Below are 21771 nucleotides of genomic sequence, written 5' to 3'. Positions count from 1 at the left end.
TCAGAAGAGGATGTGGAATGAGGAATATCGTTGCTATCAGATGGATCTTGGCTGAAAGCAAAGAATAGCAGAAAGATGTTTCCTTGTGTTTTATTGACTATGTAAAAGCATTTGATTGTGTGGATCATAACAAATTATGGATAACATTGAGAAGAATGGGAATTCCAGAATACTTAATTGTACTCATGAGGAACCTGTACATAGACCACAAGGCTATCATTCGAAGGGAACAAGGGGACACTGCATGGTTTAAAATCAGGAAGGGAGTGCATCAGGGTTATGTCCTTTCACCATACTTATTCCATCTGTATGCTGAGCAAATAATCGGAGAAGCTGGACTGTATGAAGAAGAACATGGCATCAGGATTGGAGGAAGGCTCGTTAACAACCTGCGATATGAAGATAACTTTGCTTGCTGAAAGTGAGGATGACTTGACACTTACTGATGAAGACTGAAGACTACAGCCTGCAGTATGGATTACACCTCAATATAAAGAAAACACAAATCCTCATTGTCAAAGACTTATTACTTGGACTGCTAAAAGAACTAACAAATCTGTCCTGGAAGAAGTGCAGCTGGAATGCACCTTGGAAGTGAGAATGGGCAGACTTTGATCTCACCTACTTCGGTCATGTTGTCAGAAGGGACCATTCTCTGGAGAAGGATCTCATGCTTGGTAAGGTGGAGTGTCAGTGAAGAAAAGGAAGGCCCTCAACAAGATGGACTGACACAGTGGCTGCAGTGATGGCCTCAGGTATAGCAAGGATCATGAGGGTGGCACAGGACCACGCAGTGTTTCATTCTCTTGTACATAGGGTCGCTATGAGTCAGAGATGACTCGATGGCACCTAACAACACTATAATTTCTTTCTTATATCCATCTCCAAACCTGGATGGTCCTGAGGGAAAGGACCATATGTCTTTATCTTTGGATCCTTTCATCTAGCACAGTACCTTTCATATCAAGCCAAGTAGGAAATAATTTGTTTGAATGAAAACATCTTTTGTTTTCTTGATTCTTTGCCCTCTTTCCAGTTTCCTCTCTTTACAGTCGTATTTTTCCTCCCAGTTCATCATCTTTTATCAGACCCTATTCCCCAGTGCCTAAGGCATTTGACTGCTAACCAGAAGGTTGGCGATTTAAACCCACCAGCCACTCCATGGAAGGAAGACTGGGCAATCTACTTCTGTAAAGATTTACTGCCTTGGAAACCCAGAAGGGGTTGCTATGAGTCAGAATCGACTTGATGGCAGTGAGGATGGGTTTTTTTTTTTTTTGTTGTTATTCCCCAGATAGGGAAAAAAGAAAAATCCTTTGTGACCCCCATGGGTTTTCCAACCTTGTAAAACTTTATGGAAGCAGACTGCCTCACCTTTCTTCTGTGGAACAGCTGGTAGATTCGAACCACCAACCTTTTCGTTAGCAGCCAAATGCCTTAACCACTTAACCACTGCACTGTTTTCCCCAGTGTGTTATTTATTATATGTTACTCCCTTGTTCTCCTATGAGTTTTCTAAGAATAACTGACTGCCATCGAGTCCAATCCAACTCATAGCGACCCCTCCTTGGTTTCCGAGGGGGTATGTCTACAGAAGTAGGTTGCCCAATCTTCCTTCCAAGGAGTGGCTGATGGGTTTGAACCACCAGCCTTCTGGTTAGCAGTCAAATGCTTTAGGCACTACGCCACCAGAGCTCCTTTTCTAAGAATAGAATCATGTTTTTCCACTTTTACATCACTGCACATAGCATAGTGCCTTGCACACATAGGTGCTCAGTAAAAGATTACTGAATTGAATAGTATATTCTTTCTTATAACTGGTGGCAACTGCTGAAGGGCATGAGGTATATTTTTGAGGTGATAGAAATGTTCTAAAATTAGAATGTCATGGTATTTACCCAGTTTTGTAAATTTACTACAAATCAATGAATCATATACTTAAACTGGTAAATTTGTTAGTATGTAAATTATGCCTTAATAATGTGAAACAAAAGGATGACTGAGGCATAATGAAACCATTGCTGCTACTGGAATATTGAGCAAAGCCACAAACAAAGGGGCTTTCTGTCCTTGGAGACTTTTTATGTCTTTGTAGACCTTAACATTCTAAAGGAGTATGGTTATTTACTACCTCGGAAACCCAAGGAGGGGTCGCTATGAGTCGGGGCCGACTCAACGGCAAATAACAACAACAACAACAACATGGTTATTTTGTAGAATGTCCCTTAATTTGGGTTTATCTCATATTTTCTTATGACTAGATTTTGGTTAGGAATTTTTGGCAAGAATGCTTCTGAAATGGTATTGTATTTATCTCTGTGCCACATATTAGAAGGCACATGATGTCATTTTGCCCTCTAAATTGGTGATGTTTACTTTGATCACTTGGCTAAAGTGGTATCTATCAAATTTTCCATTGTAAAATTGCTGTTTTTTTCCTTTATAATTAATGAATAATTTGTGAGTGATCATAGTGACCCAAATGGTTAAGTGCTCGGGTGCTTAACCTCTGAAAGTTGGCAGTTCAAACCCTCCCGTCGGCTCTGCAAGAAGGAGACCTGGTAGTTTCTCTCTCCCATAGAGATTACAAGCAGGAAACCCTATGGGGCAGTTCTGCTCTGTCCCACGGGGTCCCTGTGAGTTGAAGTCAACTTGATGTCACACAACAGCAGCAACAGCATGTAAATATATGAATCCTTAACAGATTTTCACCGAATATGCTTAATATGCACTGGTGATTTTCTAATTCTATCATTTGTTCTGTATTTCTTATTAGGCATTCTTGCCTGCTAACCAGATGGCTGGCGGTTCAAACCCACCAGCCACTCCTCGGAAGGAAGGTTGGGCAATCCTACTTCCGTAGTGATACTGCCTCGGAAACCCAAGGAGGGGTCGCTATGAGTCGGGGCCGACTCGACAGCACATAACAACAGCAACAACAGAAAGGAAGAACTTTCTTTTCTCTATTTGTTTATCTTTTCATTTTGATCCTCAGACTCTTATCGGTGTGGCTCCTGTGTCCTTTAATGGTGTCCTTCTTATTTTTCAAATCCTTCTTTCCTTTTGGGTGTAGTAGGATGTTCCAGGCTCATCTTGTACTTTCCTTACATCAACACTGGAGTGAACCATTTCTTAAGGATCCCTGATTCATTTTAGGAGGCAATGATACTGCAAAAACAAGATTTGGGAGCACAGTATGGTCATTGCTACTGGTTTGTCATTACGTCTAGTACCTCTCAGTGGCCAGAACTAGGAAATAGCTTTGAGTGTGTGCATGTGTATGTGTGTAAAAAACCGTAAGTTCATATGATACCTTCAATTCTAGTCTAAAACTATAGGATTCATTCTAGTCTTGTCTTTTCCATAATTGTAACTCCCTTCAGTAATGGGAAATCAGGCTTCTACTATTCCCAGTATGTTTACTCAAGCCTACACTATATAAAAAGTAGTTTTAGGATTGCAAATCCACACCGCTGTGGAAAGCACACTGCAAACTAAAAATTAATATTTCTTTACATTTTTTAGGTAAAATTTACACATGGTAAAATATATAAATCCTAAATGTTCAGTTCACTGGAGATTGATAAATTACCTATCCATGGAACCCACACCCCCATTAAGATAGAGAATGTTTCCATCATCCAAGAAAGTTCCCTTGTGACTCCATTCTAGTCAGTCCCCTCCTTCTGAGGCAGCAGCCACTTTTTAATTTTTTTCTCACCATTATTTTTGCCAGTACTAATACAGTATTACTCTTTTATATCTGGCTTCTTTCATAAAACATAATGCCTGTGAGATTCATCCATGCTAACTGCAGTTCTCTCCTTTTTGTTACTGAATAGTATTCAGTTGTATGAATGTACCATAATTGGTTTACTTATTCTTCTGCTAGTGAACATTTGGGTTGCTTCAGGTTTTTTGCTAGTATGAATAAAGCTGCTCTGAAATGCTTATAGCTTTCTTTTTGTAGACATATGTTTTTGTATCTCTTGAGTGAGTATCTCTGAGTGGAACCATGTTCATAGGCTAGGTGTATGTTTAACTTTATAGGAAATTGCCAAACCTTTTCCAATATGGCTGTTCCATTTTACAGTCTCATCTGCAGTGTATTAGTGTTCTTGTTGCTCCGTATCTTCAACAGAATTTGGTGAACTTTAGTCATTCTGCTGTGTGTAGTGGTGTCTCTTGTTTTTATTTGCATTTTCCTACTGAGTAATGAGGTTGAGCACTTGTGTACCTGTTAACTATTTTTATATCTCTCATTAAATGTCAGTTTAGATCTTCTGTCCATTTTTATTAGGCTGCTGTCTTCTTATTTTTGAATTTTTTTCTTATACATTCGTTTTTTGATTCATTTTTATAGTCTTAATTTATTTACTGAACATTTCTAATTTTTCATTCATTATGATCATATTTCTTATATTTACTTTGCCTATTTATCTGCCAATTTATTTGCTCCTTATCTGCCAATTTCAATATCTGGGTAATCTTGAGTAGTTTCTATTGACTGTTTTTTCTCTTGACAGTGGATTGCTTGTTCAGTAATATTTCAATATATTCTAGGCATTTTGAGTGTTAAATTGTGAAAAGTATGGATTCTTCTGAAGAATATTGATTTTTTTTTAAAAAAAGCAGGTAGCTAATTTGGCTGAACTCAAATTCCAAACTTTGTCTCTCTTGCTGTGATCATTAGCTGGCATGGATCCATTCTTTCAGACTTCTAACTCTTGCTTCTTGCTGGGATCTATCATGCACAGTTTGAGGGTCAGGTAAGGTTTTAGGTGGAGTTTATTTATATGCTGATTTGGAGGACTCTCCCTTCTGTGTCTCCCTCACTTAGGAGGCTTCTCTCACTTTCCAGCCACTCTGGCAGCCCCACATCTCATCTTCTCACTCTTCATGCCAGGAAGATTCTGAATTTCTACTTGAATTCTAACCACTTAGCACCATGTGGCTTGGAACATGTCACCAATTTCAAAATCTTATACCTATCCCCTTGCTGTTAAATCAATTCCAACTCAGCAACCCCATAGAAGAAGTAGAATTGATTCATATGGTTTCTAAGGCTGTAAATCTTTATGGAAGCAGACTGCCACACCTTTCTCCTGTGTAATGACTGGTGTGTGTGATTTTCAGCCAAGTGTTTAAGCACTGGGCTACTGTGTTAGTCTGGGTTCTCTAGAGGAGCAAAAACAATAAAGCTTATATATACATACAGAGAAAGAGAAATTTTTTCTTAGGAAAATGGCTCACACACTTACAGAAGTTGATAAGTCTCAAGTTCTTGGATCAAACATCAAGCTGGAGGTTTTTCCCGACTCACATAGCTGCAGGGGCTGACGAGCTCAGGGTTGGCAGGCAGTATACTGGCTGTTGACTCCAACAAATGACGAATCCAAGATCTTCAGGCTGAATGGTGGATTGTTCACTAATGGACAATTGTAGCCAGCACAACAGGATCCCAATACACAGAAAGAAGAGTGTTTCTTTCCCCAGGATGTCCCTAAATATATTGGAAGCAGGCCACACCCCTAGGAAAACTCCCTTTCAATGGATTAGCTGCTCAAAACATATACATCTGATCCCATCATCGGAACAACCCATATCACAATTGCTTAAACCACACAGAATTGTGGTCCAGCCAAGTTAACACACGGCTCTAACTATCACAGCCACCAAGTCTTCTTATAAAACCTACAAGTGTGAATTTTATCCAGTGTTATTCGACCCTTCTTCAGTTTCTGCCTGCTGTTATTCACTCTGCAGTGTCTTCACGTTGTGTCTTTTTATATTTTACCCAGACTTGATCATTGTTATTTAAAAGAGAGTTGTTCTTAGGTGCTGTTGAGTTGGTTTCAACTTATAGCGACCCTATGTACAACAGAACAAAACATTGTCCAGTCCTGTGCCACCCTCACAGTCATTGCCATGCTTGAGCCCATTGTCACAGCCACTGTGTCAATCCATCTTATTGAGGGTTTTCTCCTTTTTAGTTGACCCTCTACTTTACCCAGCATAATAGCCTTCTCCAGGGACTGCTGTACCCTTCTTAAAGGAGGGTTAGTCTGGTAAAAATTACCTGACCATTGTCAGGAATGAAACTCCCAGTTTGGAGATATTTGCTTTCTGATTCAGGAATGGTGAATATTTTACTGGCTTGCAATTCTCGTAGATTATAAATATTTCCCTGGGCTACTATTTATAAATCAGTGTCTGGAGTCATTGGGATAGGAGGTGATGATAGGAATCAAAATCTGCCAGCGATACAGAGGAGCAGCAATGTACGTGCATGCCACATGTGCTATCCTAGTTTATGTTTGATGCCAGTCAGCAAGTGTCTTAGTCTGGGTTCTCTGGAGAAGCAGAACCAGTGAAGCTTATCTGTGTGTATGTATAGAGAGATTTATCCCAAGAATATAGTTGTAGAGTTGGCAGGTCCCAAGTCTGTGGGTCAGAATGTCAGGCTAGAGACTTTTCCTGACTCATGTAGCTGCAGGGGCTGAAACCCAAGATCAGCAGGCTGCTGGCTCACAGACTTACAGAGACTAACAAATCCCAAGATTGGCAGTTGGTGTGGCAGGTCACTGGTTCAGTTCCCAGGAATTGGAGGTCAGATGATGGCAGCCAGATGGAGGATCCAGAGAGAACAAAAAGCTAGAGACTTTTGCCAGATCGTCCAGTCCATATATATTGGAAGCAAGCCACACCCTTGAGGAGACTCCCTTTCAACTGACTGGGTGCTCATAGCAGATCTCATCATGGAGGTGATTACATTATATCAAATGTCATCATGGGGGATGAGTACATCGTTATGTAACTTCCGACCTGCATCATACATAACTGCCAAACCAGGGAATCAGCCAAGTTAGCATATAATCACAGTAAGCCATGTGGAGGAGGTCCCATTAGAGGGAGGGAAAATAAGAGAGTGGAGTGGGACCTTTCATTTTTAATGTGGGAAGTGGGAAGGTAATCAGCTTTCTCCTTCTGTGTCTACTATAATTCAGGGGCATGTACGGGATTAATATGGACTAAGGTAGCGTAGTGCCTAAGGCACTTGACTGCTAACCAGAAGGCTGGTAGTTCAAACCTACCAGCCACTCCTTGGAAGGAAGATGGGGCAATCTACTTCCGTAGTGATACTGCCTCAGAAACCCAAGGAGGGCACATAAAACCCAAGGAGGTCCAACTCTATGGCACATAAAAAAACAACAACAACAACAAAGGAAACTTAAAAAAATTAGAAGATAAGATAAAGGAAAAATAGAAACTATATGTGCAAAATCAAAACCAGAAAAAAAAAATTTTTTTGCTCCTTCTGAAGAACAGGAATTAATGAAAAAAGCTTTGGTGCATTGCTTTGTGCAAATGAGCTAAAGATGATAATGACTGCATGTCTAGGCTTGATTCTATCCCTTAAGTGGTAAAACTGGAAGTACCTCCAGTTGAAGATTCTGCTAGATGGTCTCCCATGAACCTCTTCACCTTGGAGGGTATTTATCATTTGAATACCCTCATTGCTCCTTGAGGACAAAGATACCAATTTAAACTTTTTCTCTTTTCTTTTTTTGACACTGCTCAGTCCATGTAGGATGCCTGTCTCATAGCAATTTGTTAGTGAATAAAAACAGTGTCTATTTCCTACATAGTGCCATAATAAAGTCAAGTGCATGTTCATGATGTTGCTATTGTTTCTTTTTATCTAAATTGCAGGGACTTTTTGAAAGAAGCCTTCTGGAAAGGAGGCCCAGATGGTCCCAGTGTCCGCCTCATGAAAGGAGAAATGACCTTTTCCCAGGTAAGGGGACACCACACAGACCCCCTTGAGTGGTCACTCTTTGCATACACTGATTATAAGCTCTCTGAAGGTAAGGGCCATATCTTCTTCAACCACTTACCCATTATAGCACATAACTCCTAAGGTTGACCTAGAAAGGAGAAGATGTTCAAAAAGCATTTAAGACAATGTCTTTTGTTATTTCTGAGGACCAAGAAGAGGGAGACATCCCAATGACAGGGAAATTTCCTAGCCCTTAAAGATCTGTGCCATGGAATTACAAGAGCCAGAATAGCTATTTTAGGGCAGAGACTGGGTCTGTTAATTCAGTAACTGTATACTGAGTGGACTTTCGAGTCAGACATCAGTCCCCTGCCTGTGGACTGTTTGACTATAAGCAAGTAAGTGTCAGTTTTGCCATCTGTAAAATGGGGGTGATAATACTACCTATTCTATAGGTTATTGTGAAGGATGGAAAGTTCTTAACATCTTTTGTTCAACGTTATATTTGTGAGATTCATTCATGTTATTGCATATAGATGTGGATAGCTTATTTTCATTATTGCATGGTATTCTATTGTGTGAATATATCTGTAACATAATCTACTTATCCATTCTGCTGTTATTGAGTGTGTGGGCAGTTGCCATGTTGGGACTTTTCTGAATAGTGATGCTATGATAGTTTATAAATATATACCACAAGCTATCTATTCTGATGCTAGTGGGCATTTAGGTTGTTTGCAGTTTGAGACTCTCACGAATTTTGCTGCTATGAACATTTTTGTATATACCTTTTTTTTTTTTTTTTTTTGCTTTAACAAACATAAATTTATTCTCCTGTAGTTTAGTAAGCTATGTTCAGATTTAATAGATAGTGCTAAAACTTTTGGAAGTGGTTGCACTAATACACAGCCCCTATCAATTCACTTTTACAGTGGGTGCCTCTCATGGAAGAAGATTGCAAGAAACATTCTGAAGCCTCTGGAATCTGCCTCCCAGAACATTTCTCTATAAAGACAATCATGGAGAAGGCAGTTTCAGCAAGAAAGATCAACCACTCCATTCTTCAAGCAGTTCTCACTCTCAGAAAGAAGGGTAAGATTTAAATTATTAGTCATTCTCTGACCTGACCACACTGGAATCCTTAGGGGAGTTTAGGTCAGGATACAAGTAAATGTATTCTGAGACCTTAGATCTTGTCTGACTTGAGGGAAAGCCATTCTTAGAACATGGCTCCAAAGTAAGTTTTATCAAATGGTAAAAAACAAAACAAACAAACAAACAAAAAAAAAACCAACGTTATGAAAATAGCTGTAAAAAGCCCCTAGACTGTGGCCCTAAGATACCCTGAAGTCTGGAATGGAGCCCACCCTCAGGGGTCAATTTTCAGCCAAACTATAGACAGACCTCTAAAGTGAATAATAATACCAGGGAGGAACATACCTCTCAGAACAACCAACCATATAAGACCAAAAGGGCAGCATTTGCCCAAAAGCTAAGCTCAGAAGGCAGGAAGGGACAGGAAAGAAGGACAAATGGGAACAGGGAACCCAGGGAGAAAGCAGGAAAAGTGCTGTTACTTTCAAAGGTTGCAGCCAGTGTCACAGAAAAAAAAAATATGTATAAATTGTTGGGTGGAAACCCAATGTGCTCCTTAAACTTTCACCCAAGCTATATATATATATTTTTTTTTTAAAAAAAAAGCAGTGAAAATGAAAGAATTTTATTTAGTAAAGCAGTTTAAACCAGTGACTCTCTTGTCAGATACTTCCTCCTGATGTCTAGATGGTACTTGTAATGACCCGAAAGAAAAACTGCTCCCACTCTGTTGTCGCAGTCATGAAAAAACAAAGCCTTTTTTAAGCAACTATAATTTTTTAGCCTTCAGGAGGTCAGAGTGGCTGAGCTATGAGCTAGCTGATGTGGTTCAAATGATGGCAAATGGTCTATGATGTGAGATCATGTTCATCCCACAGGCAGCTATTCGGTGTCAGTGTCTGGCTCTTCTTTTTAGGCATATTTGAAATGACTCCACCCTCTCCCCAGGAGACTTCTGAAGGTTGTGGCTGAACCATCCAGTTCCACATTTTCTCATATTGGTCTTGCCATAAACTCATTCATGTCTCGTTTCAGCCATTGCCTGGTTCTTGCCCTCACTTCTTAGGCAGGTAAAGCCAGGAGAAAATGCTTCTCTATTTTCATTTCTCTGGTTTTGAAATGGTGAAGCAATCCCTGAAAGCCTATGCAGGTGTTTGAAATAAGTAGAGCAGAGGTTGCTGTAAGAAGAACGAATGGGAGGAGCACTGGATTGGGAGTCTGAAGGCCAGCGTTCTAGGCCTGGCTCTGTTTCCCACTCGCTGTGTGACTGTGGGCAGACCATGACTTGTCTGAGTTTCTGTTTCCTCATCTGCAAATTTCGGATAGTAAAATCTGCCTTGCCTGCCTGAAAGGAAGGGAGGTCAAGTGAGCTGATGAATGTCAAAACACTTTGATGCATAATTGTAAGGGATTGTCTTGGAAGGAAGATGGGGCAATCTTCTTCCATAGTGATACTGCCTCGGAAACCCAAGGAGGGGTCACTATGAGTCGGGGCCGACTAGACGGCATGTAACAACAACAAAAGGGATTGTAGGAGATCTGGTGGCACAATACCTAAAGCATTTGACTGCTACCTAGAAGATTGGTGGTTCAAACTCACCAGCCACTCCATGGAAAGAAGATGGAGCAATCTACTTCCATAAAGATTTACCACGTTGGAAACCCAATGGGGTCACTTTGAGTCAGAATTAACTCAATGACAGTGAGTTTGGTGTTTTGGGTTTTAGTGTCTTAATCTGGGCTTCTGAAAGCCTTTAATGTATACACTTAGCTCATTCTCAGGAGGTGCTTATAGATAAGATCTTGTCAGCTGAGAAACTGGAATCAGGAGATTGATTTAAATGAATAGGCCCACATCCGGTCCCATATTCGGGTTTGCCTGTGGGGCGTCTTGAGCTTCTCAGAGCAAGGTTCTGTGGGTTTGTTCTTTCACTGGTGACTTCTTGTTCAGGATTTACAACCTGCATTCTCACTAATAACTGGCTGGATGACAGTGTCCAGAGAGGCAGCCTGGCCCAGCTGATGATCGAACTGAGGCCACATTTCGACTTCGTGATAGAGTCATGTCATGTTGGAATGGCCAAACCTGAGCCTCAGATTTACAAGTTGGTACTGGACACCTTGCAGGCCAACCCCAATGAGGTAAGTACAAGTTTCCTTTAGGTAGATAAGAATGTATCAGAGATATTTCAACCAAAGAGAATTTGAGAAAGCGGTCATCAGGTGCCTGCCAGGACATTTCTGTGTCCAGTGGCAGGTTCCATTTCTCCCAGACTTGGACTTCTAAAGGATTTTAACCCATCTTTTCAGACTAGAAAGCTCTACCAGAGATGGCCATCTGGCCCCTTTCTGTGGCTCTTAACAGAATCTTGGTCACAACAGGCATCATAGAAGGCTGTTAGTCCACTGTCTCTGTTTACTTATGAAGAAGCAATGCCCTGGGAGACTTTCCCAAGGCCACAGAATAACCAGGGTCACCCCACCAAAGGGTGAGCATTGATGAACTGCAGTATTGCAACAGTCTTCTGCCAGTCATCCTTGCAACTCTAATCCTGTCTTTCATACTGTCTGCAGATTATTTAATCTAAAGCACTGTTTTTATCTTGTTCCTCTACTTATTAATCTTCAGAAAGGTGATGGGACAAGTTTAAATTCCTTTACCTGGTATTTCTGACCCTCTCTTGCTGGCCCCACCTCACCCATAAGCTAATAGGTTCAAACCTTGAACTCCAGTCACTGACACTCCTTGTCATATTCAGTCCAAGGACCAAGAACAATTCCATTTCGTCTTGGACTTTGCTTCTGCTTTTTTCAATGCCTGGAATAAGTATTATGTCAGTGCTTTGAATATGCATCAGTCTTTTTATTTATTTAAAAAAAAAAATTAGATGATTAGATGAATAGCTTGTAATTCCAGGCCTGCCCTTGTCTACGATTTTAAATAAATTCACCCATACTTTCTTCCTTACTTTCAGAATCTTTCTTTCTTTTTAAATTTGAATCTTTTATTCATTTGGAATCAATTTTGGGGTAACAAGTGAAGTGATCACTCCTCGTCTCCCCAACAGTTAACTGGTTATACTAACATCATTCTTCTTCCATGCAAATTGGATGTGACATCTTTATTATAACCTAAATTCTTACTTGTATTTGGGTCTGTTCCTGAATTCTATCCTATTTCATTGATAATATCTGTGTTTTTTGTTATACCAAACTCTTCTACCTTTTATAGCTTCATAATATTTTTTTCTTATCTGCCCTCATAACTATTCCTTTTCAGACATCTTTTTGTCTGTTCATCATATTTAGATTTTTTCAGTTGAATTTTAATGTTATCTGGACAAATTTATGTTGTCTTTGAATCTTGCATTAGGCTGAAGTAAATATGTGCATGTGGGGACATGTTTATTTATATACATATATACACACACACTTACATAATGAAATACTTAAAATTTTAAACATGAATAATCACACTGAAAGAAAATCATCTTAATCTCATTATGAAATAACTTCTGTTAGCATTTTAATGTACATTTTCCTGATAGTTTCCCTCATGTGTAAATTTTTCTGTTATAGCTATAATGCTAGTGTACATGATATTTTGGGTTCAGGTTGTTTTCTTAGATGACATTGGGACTAATCTGAAGCCAGCTCATGACTTAGGAATGGTCACCATCCTGGTCCATGACACCAACACAGCCCTGAGAGAACTGGAGAAAGTAACCGGCCTGCAGGTAATTTTAAGTCTGAGCTAAGCCAGATCTTCTGTAACGCATCTGTAGTTTATATACATAAGAGACAAATCAGGTGAGAGGATAACCTGGTGTGCATGAAGTGTTGCTTATGGTTACCAGGACAACTCAAATGGACTGCCGTTGCTCATCACGGCATCAGCATGGTGTCCTGGGACATTGAAGGCAATTTCTTTCCCTTCACCCAGCTCACAACAAAACAGAAGCTCTGAGACCAAGAACATATGCCAGTCTTAGTCCCAGAGGCCAGGGAACCAAGACAAGGATGACAGCTTTCAAAGCCATCCCAACCTTATTGTTCATTCCTTTTTAGTTAACTTTAGCTCAAGTTCTAACAATGTTGCATGTGTTAGCTCAGTTATTCCTAACAAAGACCCTATGAAGTAGGAATGATCACTATCTCCCTATTATTGTTGGGTGCCTTTCAGTCAATTCCAACTTAAAGTGACTTCATTTGACAGAGTAGAACTGCCCCATAGGATTTTCTTGGCTGTAATCTTTGTTTGCCAAGTCTTTGTCCCATGGAGCCACTGGCTGGGTTTGAACTGCCAACATTCTTTTCTTTTCTTTTATTGTGATTTGGGTGAAAATTTACGGAACAAATTCATTTTCCATACAGCAGTTCACATGCACTTTATCTCATGACATTGACCACAATTCACCACAATGCAACAGCTTCCCTCCCAGTTCCTCCCCATAGTTACCTCTTCCCTGTGTGCATCCCTCCATGCACCCCTGCCTCCTGAGCTGTCTCCCTGTGCAAAAGCAGCCCTTCTTTCTCCCATGATTGTTCTCTCCAAGGAGGGTATCTACCTCAGCTAAATGTTCAGTTCATATGCCTATCTTTTGTTTGGCTGGAAGCCACAAGTATGGGTTCAATTCCAGACCTGAAGGGCAGCTAGGGGCCATAGTCTCAGTGGTTCCACCAGGTTTTATCATACCAGCAAACCTGGTCCCCTTCCTTTTTATTTTCCCAAATGATTCTGAGTTTTGTTCAACATTGTTCTCCTTGTCTATCCAGGATCTCCTACATAGATCCCCCTCCAAGTGGTTGACAGTGGTAGCCAGGCACCATCTAGTTCTCCTGGTCTCATAGTTCTATAGGCTGTGCAGATTGCATGGTGTACCAGTGACTAGCACTAATTGTTTCCATGAATCTTTGGTTTTCTTCATTCTTCTTTGCTCTGGACAAGGAGAGACCCATCGTTGCATCTAGATGGCTGCTTGTACGCTTTTAAGATCCCAGTCACTACTCGCCAAAGTAGGAGGTAGAACAATATTTTGTGTAGTATGTTATGCCAATTGAGCCTGATGTCCCCTGTGACTATGGTCCCGAACCCACAGGTTTAACTACTCAGTCCCTCTGGGTAGCTGGCTGTGACCAAGAAGTGACTACAATCTTGTCCCTTGTCAGATCTACTATACACCTGGGAATTCTTACACAACATACAAATAGACTTGTAAAACCATTGTTTGCCAACCCTATACATGGTCTTGGGTACACTCCCTGCTGCATAGATAGACATACCTAATAGTTCAGCCTGTCCACCCATCTATCCACTAGTATACCCATGTTTACCTTCACTGACAACACAGTGCTGTATGTGCAAAAGGGTTCATCTTTGTTGTCTGCACCTCCCATGTACCTCTCTGTCTTCCTCTTCCTCAGTGCCACCATGTTGATCACTCACACTTGGTACATTGCCCTTCTTTTCACCCAAATCAATACTTATCTCTACCTGTTTAACAATGTTCCCGACCCTCCCCTCCCACCCCTGGTAACCAACAAAGAAAATTTCTTTCCACATATAAACCTATCCTTGACTTTTACAATAACAGACTAACACAATATTTGTCCTTCTGTGATTGACTTATTTCACTCAGCGTAATGCCCTCCAAGTTCATCCACGTTATGTGCTGTTTTGCAGATTCTACATTATTCTTTAGGGTTGCATAGTAGTAGTAGTATTTCAGTTATCCATTCCTCAGTTGATGGACACCTAGGTTATTTCCATCTTTTGGCTATTGTAAATAGTGCTGTGATGAACATGGGTGTGCATATGTCTGTCCTTCTCATGGCTCTTACTTCTTTAGGATATATACCCAGTAATGGAATGGCTGGGTCAAGTGGTATTTCTAATTTCAACTTTTTAAGGAATCACTATACTGCTTTCCACAGTGGTTGTACCATTTTACAGTCCCACCAGCAGTGTATGAGAGTCCCAATCTCTCTGTATCCTCACCAGCATTTGTTATTTTCCGTCTTGTTGATCTTTGCTACTAGTGCTGGGGCGAGGTGGTATCTCATTGTTGTTTTGATTTACATCTCTCTAGTGGAACTCTGGTAGTGTAGTGCCTAAGGCATTTGACTGCTAACCAGAAGGCTGGTGGTTCAAACCCCCCAGCCACTCCTCAGAAAGAAGGTTGAGCAATCTACTTCCATAGTGATACCACCTTGGAAACCCAAGGAGGGGTCACCTTGAGTCAAATATGAGTTGACAGCAGTGGGTAATGGCTAATGATTGTGAGCATTTCTTCATATGTTTCTTGGCTGCCTGAATATCCTCCTTGGTGAAGTGTCTATTCATGTCTTCTGCCCATTTTTTAATTGGATTATTTGTCTTTTTATTATTGAGGTGTTGGAGTTTTCTGTAAATTCTAGAGATAAGTCCCGTGTCAGATATGCTATTGCCGAATACTTTGTCCCAATCTGTAGGTTCTCTTCTGACTCTTTTGGAGAAGTCTTTGGAAGCACATAAAAATTTAACTTATAGATGGTCCCATCCATCTAGTTTCTCTTCTGCTGTTTGTGCATTTTGGGTTATGGTTGATAGTGTATTTAGGCCATATGTTAGGGCCCCTAAATTTGCCCCTAGTTTTTCCTAGAGGAACTTTATAGTTTTAGGTTTCACTTTAAGTCTTTGATCCATTTGGAGTTTGAGCTGCCAACTTTCAATTAGCAGCTGAATACTTAACCATTTTACCACCAGAGCTCCTTCCAAATGTATTTAAGGTAGTGTAGTGCCTAAGGCACTTGACTGCTAACCAAAAGGCTGGCAGTTCAAACCCACTAGCCACTCCTCAAAGGGAAGGTTGGGCAATCTACTTCTGTAGTGATACTGCCTGGGAAACCCAAGGAGGGTTCGCTATGAGTCGGGTCCAACTCGACGACACATAACAGCAACAACATTGACGATTTCTGAAAAAAATCAGCCATTGAAAACCTTGTGGAGCACAGTTCCACTCTGACATACATGGGGTTGCCATGAGTTGGAATCAAGTCAATAGCAACTGGTGGTCTACTGAGATCTGAAACAGTGGGTTCCATTGTGGCCTGACCTCTCACTCAGGCAGTAAGCATTTTCGTTCTGCTTTGAACAGTCCTAAAGGAAGGCTCTGCAGTAAGAAATGTTGTAATGCCGCTGATAGACGAGCACGCAAAGTCTTTAACAATGGCCCTGAGGGCTGCCAGAGGTAGAGCCTGCTCCACCAGAGCTGAGACAGCGTATTCTTTTGTGTGTATCTAAGATCATTGTGATCTATCTCAGTTACTGAGTCCAGGAGGGATTGAATTGCACAAGCCTTTTCAGCAGTGCATTGCCTTGGCTGACAGGAGCGTATGGGGAAAGAGGGCAGGAGATGCCAGCATAATCCATCCCGGTTGCGCACTGCCCAAGACTTCCTCGCCATTTCCCAAACAGAACAATTTACTTTGCATCTTTACTAAATAAATTAAAATGTACATGTGATGACTTCACAATCTTAAAGCATCTTGCCTAAACTTAACTTGCCCTCTGAAAGTCTGGAAGCATCATGCACCAGAGGAGAAAGCTCACTGGACTCTGAATCAGAGCATCTGCGGGCTTGTCTGGTCTCTCCCACACACTAGTCCCATCATAGCTTCTCTGTAGACTCAGGGGGTAGGTCTTCTTAGCTGTCCTGTAAAATGAGGAAAGACAACCATGTTCTACTTCTCTTCTTCTCAAGACTATGGGGAAGATAAAAAGGAAAAATGTAAATCATCTTTTTAAAATAGGAAGAGTGTGCCTCTTGTCTTGCAGGAGGCTGTGGGACTTGGTCATGAACAGTCTTTGTAAACTATAGAAACACTCAAAAGAATCATTCAAGTGGAATACCACCACCTCCCTTAGCCCTGGGAGCTGTGAGATAGCCCCTGATTTGTGGCCCAGGAAGCTAAAGGCATCTCTGAGGAAGAACCCCAAAATCAGATGGAAAAAACCCACTGCTGCCCCATCCCCACATGCTAAGCCCTCCTGCCAGACCTGAGTCCTCTCCTGAGTTACTTTCTGATCCCCTCCTCCAAGAACACCCAGGCACACTCTCCCATATTTAAATGGAAGGTGAATTTTATAGTTTATTTCTTCCATTTCAGAGGCTAGAAAACAGGGTAACTGAGCAGAGCCATTTCTTTCTTAGGTCACACCTATAGGACTAAAGACAAGAAATTTAATAGTATGATTCATTAACATGTCCAGCAAACACGGTTTTGGTTGTAACACAGTGCTCACTTATTTGTGTAATCCTGTCCTTGGTTGTTTTTGCTTCAAGGAAACTGACACCAATAAGTTACAGAGCCATCCTTAAAATATTTTGTAAAGAGAGGTTAGTCTACACCCTCTGTCTCTAGGGCATAGAACTGGGACCTGCAGGTGGAAGGCATAGGGGGTTAGATATTTGCCATAATGGAGGACCCACCATCTTCTACATGTGGTTTCCAAGTTCAGGCCAGATATCCAGCTGGTAGTTGGGGGAAAGAGAGTGGAGAAGCATGTGGAAGGTTTTAATGGGTCACACTCAATATTCCTCTGTCTGCGTTCCATTGGCCAGAACTCAGTCATATGACGCCACCAAACTGAAAGGAAGGCTGGGAAATGTAGTCCCTTCTGATGCCACGATTCTCAAGTTTTGTAAAACTCACTGTGAGAACTCTTCACAGAAGGAAGCTACAGTCTTCTCTCTCTCTGTACCCTTTGTATTTTCAGCTTCTCAGCACTGGAACCCCTCTGCCAACCCCATGCAAATTGAGTGATATGAGCCATGGGTATGTGCCAATAAAGGTAAGCACTCTCATTCAGTCAGCTGAGTACTCACTAAATAGGTCACCTAATGTGACCAGCACACCCCTCTTATCAGCAGAGACATTTGTTAAATATTAAGATTAGTTTAACATTCACCATTTAAAAGGAAATAGCATTTCTCAAACAAGTGTCATTCCTCAGAAATTGGTAGTAGACATGAGCCCTGCCTTAGATTTTATAAAGCATTGTGACTGATGTGATCAAGCCCTCATGGAACAACAGGCCTTGGGGTGGGGGTGGGGGGTGCAGGGGGAGGGCCTTGAGTTACCTGGAATGCTAATGTGATTGTGTTTGGGGAGAATGCTTTTTCATTCAGTGGGTATTTAGTGAGCACTTACTTTGTGTTAGGCACAGGTTAGGTACTAGGGTTACAGTGATGAACAAAACAGATCTCTCCTCAAAGACTTCACAGTGAGGATAAAGAGAGGTAAAAGGTAAATAAGATGCACAGTGGTCAGTGCTATGACAGGGCCACGTGCAGAGGGGGCTGTGACTCCGACCTGGCCAGGGAGGCCTAAACCATCCTGCTCATACAGGGTATGATAGAACTTCTTCACTGATGTACTTTGGGCTCTTTCCTCATTTGTCATTGGGCCTATTTAACTCAGAAGTGACTTAAAGCTATGGGTCAGCTATAAATAAAACAAGGCAATATAATTATGTGGTTAAGACTAGCTTTAGAGTCAGACAGAAATAGTTTAAATCCTACTTTTGCCAATTACTAATTTCGTGACTTTTGCTAAGGTTTTTACCCGCTCTGGGCCTGAGTGTCCACAGCTTTAGAATGAGATGACGATAATGCTTTCCATATAAGGTTATTGTAAAGATTAAAAGCAATACCTTTAATACAACTTCTCCAGGGAATGGTCCCTTCTTACAACATGACCAAAAAAGCAATACGTTTAATACAACCCAGGCAATTCCTGGGTTACAAACGAGATCCATTCCTAACTCTGTTTTAAGTCTTTAAATGGAATTTGTAGGTGAGTCAGAACAGATACATACAGTCCTTATTTAGCCTTTAGTGTAAGAAAAGGCTCCAAGCCTTTGCAGTGATTTAACAGCTGCATGTGTATCCAGTGAATGTGATCGTGGTGAAGAATTTGTTTTGAGTCAGAGTTGGTTCACTTGTTTCAAAGTGAGAACACATTTATGTAACATTAAAGAGCAAGTAGGATGCACACCCATGTTCACTGCAGCACTATTACAATAGCAAAAAGATGGGGGGGAGGAAACAATCTACATGCCCATCAACAGAAGAATGGATAACCAAACTATGGTGTGTACATACAATGGAATACTATGCAACCCTAAAGGATAACATAGAATCTGCAAAACAATGTATAACATGGATGAACTTGGAGAACATTATGCTGAGTGAAATAAGTCAATCACAGAAAGACAAAGACAGTATTAGTTTATTATTGTAAAAAGTCAAGGAAAGTTTTATATATGGAAGGAAACTTTCTTGGTTACCAGGGGTGAGAGGGGAGGGGAGGGAACAATGCAAAAAAAAAAAATGCATTCACCCCATATCACTTTAGTTTTGTGTATTTCACTGTACATGAATTATATTTCAATAAAATGTATTTAAAAAAAACAATAAGAGCAAGTAGGAGTTGTCCATAAGTCGGATGTTTGTAACCCAGGGACTGCTTATATATGAAACACAAGGCACTGTACCTGATACCTAATGGGTCAAAAAAATGGTAGATAATGAAAAGGATGTAGTCTGGGCATCAGACTTGAAGAAAAAAAATCAATAATTAATAGGAGGGATTAGTCCCTAGAGAAGGGCATCATACTTGCTAAAATAGAGTCAGTGAAAAAAAAGAGGATGATCCTCAATGAGGTGGATTGACACATGGCTGCAACCATGGGCTCAGACATGCAGCAGTTGTGAGGATGGCACAGGGCTGAGCAGTGTTTCATTCTGTTGTACATGGGTTGCTGTGAGTTGTGACTTGACAGCACCTAACAACAATGAAAAGGAGAAAAAGAGTCCTGATGGCACAACAGTTAAACATTTGCCTGCTAAACAAAAGGTTTGTGGTTCAAACCCATCAAGTGGCTCCATACAAGAAAGACCTGGTGATCTGCTTCCATAAAGATTGCTGTTGTTGAGTGCCGTTGAGTCGTTTCCAACTCATAGCGACCCCATGCACAGCAGAACGAAACACTGCCCGATCCCGCGCCAGCCCCACAATCCCTGCTATACTTGAGCCCATCATTGCAGCCACTGTGCCAATCCATCTCATTGAAGGCCTCCCCCTCTTTCGTTGACCCTCCACCCTACCAAGCATGACATCCTTCTCCAGGGTATGGTCCCTTCTTACAACATGACCAAAATAGGTGAGACGAAGTCTGGCCATTCTTGCTTCCAAGGAGCATTCTGGCTGCACTTCCTCCAGGACAGATCTGTAAAGATTATACCCTAGGAAACCCTATGGTACAATTCACATGGGGTTACCATGAGTTGAAAATTGACTCGATGGCACCTAACAACAGCAGTGAAGAGGAGAGCTGGTGATCTGAGCTGTGCATGCTGGTCTTAGAGATCCATGGAGCAGAACTACTGCCTTGGAGGATTATTATTATTGTTGTTAGGTGCCCTCAAGTTGGCTCCTGACTCTTGGTGGCCCCATGCACAGTGGAACAAAACTGTGCCTGGTCCTGTGCCATCCATGATGGGTTGTGGATTAGACCATTGTGATCTGTGGGGTTTCAAATGGCCAATTTTCAGAAGTAGATCACTAGACCCTTCTTCCTAGTCCATCTTAGTCTGGAAGCCCCGGTGAAAATGATTCAGCCTCACAGCAACACACGAGCTTCCACTGACAGACAGGTGATGGCTGTGCATGGGGTGCCCTGGCTAGGAATGGAACCTGGATCTCCTGCATGGAAGGCGGGAATTTGGCCACTGAACTACCACTGCCCCCCTCCTTGGAGGGTAACCCCCACAGATAGATAGTGAGTACTTACCATATGCCAGAACAGCAAGAAATACTGAGATAAATGAAGTGTCTTCCCTGACTCAGGAATTTCATAATCTGATGACTAGAACTATGCATTAACAACCAAGGTATAACTGCTGTTACAAACAGTCCCAAAACTTCAGTGGCTTACCACAAAGTTTGTTTCTTGCTTGTACATCACAGAATGAGGTCATGCTTAATAGCAATGTCCAGAGTGCACCCTCTGGGAGGGTGGAGGCAGCAAGCACAAATGTTCACAACACAGAGTGAGTGAGCATCAAAGGATGAGTGGGATTTTTGACAATAGTGAAGGGCTTTCCTGATACTGAAAACTGTTGATCAGTATCACTACAGTCCTTTCTGTAACACTCAGTACTTGTGAAAGGGATAAACTTTTAATAAGAAGGCATATTCAGACCTCTGGTTACCTCTGGTTACCTCTGGTAATGTTGGGGAGTGAGGGTGCTCTGCCTGGAGCTAGGATCTGCAGTGTAACCTTTAGTCTTAAAACTATGGACAGGGTTCAGTCTAGTAATCTGTTTATGCTTGCGTATCCTGCTAATTTCAAAATACTATCATTTGACCTTAAGGTAGTTGATCACAGCTCCTTTACCACCCCCTCTCATTGTTACTACTTGCTGTGGAGTTTGTTCTGACTCATGATGACCTTACAGTAGTCTCACCATGAAAGGGCAAAGGGCTGCCATGGAAAATATTCAGGGGGGAAAAGGCAACAAAGTGGTCACAGCAGTCTCTCAAAGGCTGAGAGGGAGCAAAAAGTGCTATTTACATAGCGTTTACATTGTATTTGGTATTGCAACTAATCCAGAGATGATTTAAAGCATATGGGAGGAAGTGCATTTGTATGCAAATCCTACACTTTTTAATATAAGGAAGTTGGGCATGCTAGGATTTTGGTATCCATAGGTGAGCTGGAACCAATCCCCCTCAGATACTGAGAGCTGACTGTGTATAGAACAGAATGAAATGTTGCTCGTCCTGTGTTACCTTCACGATCATTGGTACGTTTGAGTCTGTTGTTGTGACTGTTGTGTCAGTTCATCTCA

General features: G+C 41.3%; 1 protein-coding gene across 1 annotated transcript in view; it reads left to right on the top strand.

Moving 5' to 3' along the window:
• Positions 1–21771, top strand: part of EPHX2 (epoxide hydrolase 2) — a 113365-nt gene that overhangs the window by 39897 nt on the left and 51697 nt on the right. The window contains exons 2-6 of the mRNA XM_042780666.1: positions 7714–7798; positions 8713–8872; positions 10827–11017; positions 12490–12612; positions 17634–17708. Of these exons, the coding sequence (XP_042636600.1) occupies positions 7714–7798; positions 8713–8872; positions 10827–11017; positions 12490–12612; positions 17634–17708 (634 nt within the window). The remainder of the gene's footprint in view (positions 1–7713; positions 7799–8712; positions 8873–10826; positions 11018–12489; positions 12613–17633; positions 17709–21771) is intronic.

This window comes from Orycteropus afer, unplaced genomic scaffold, assembly GCF_000298275.1.
Source record: "Orycteropus afer afer isolate SDZICR_OR568_19922 unplaced genomic scaffold, OryAfe1.0 scaffold00053, whole genome shotgun sequence".
In the NCBI taxonomy this organism is placed as follows: Eukaryota; Metazoa; Chordata; class Mammalia; order Tubulidentata; family Orycteropodidae; genus Orycteropus; species Orycteropus afer.
Note: the sequence above shows the minus strand (reverse complement) of the source record. Positions and strands in the feature narration are given on the sequence as shown.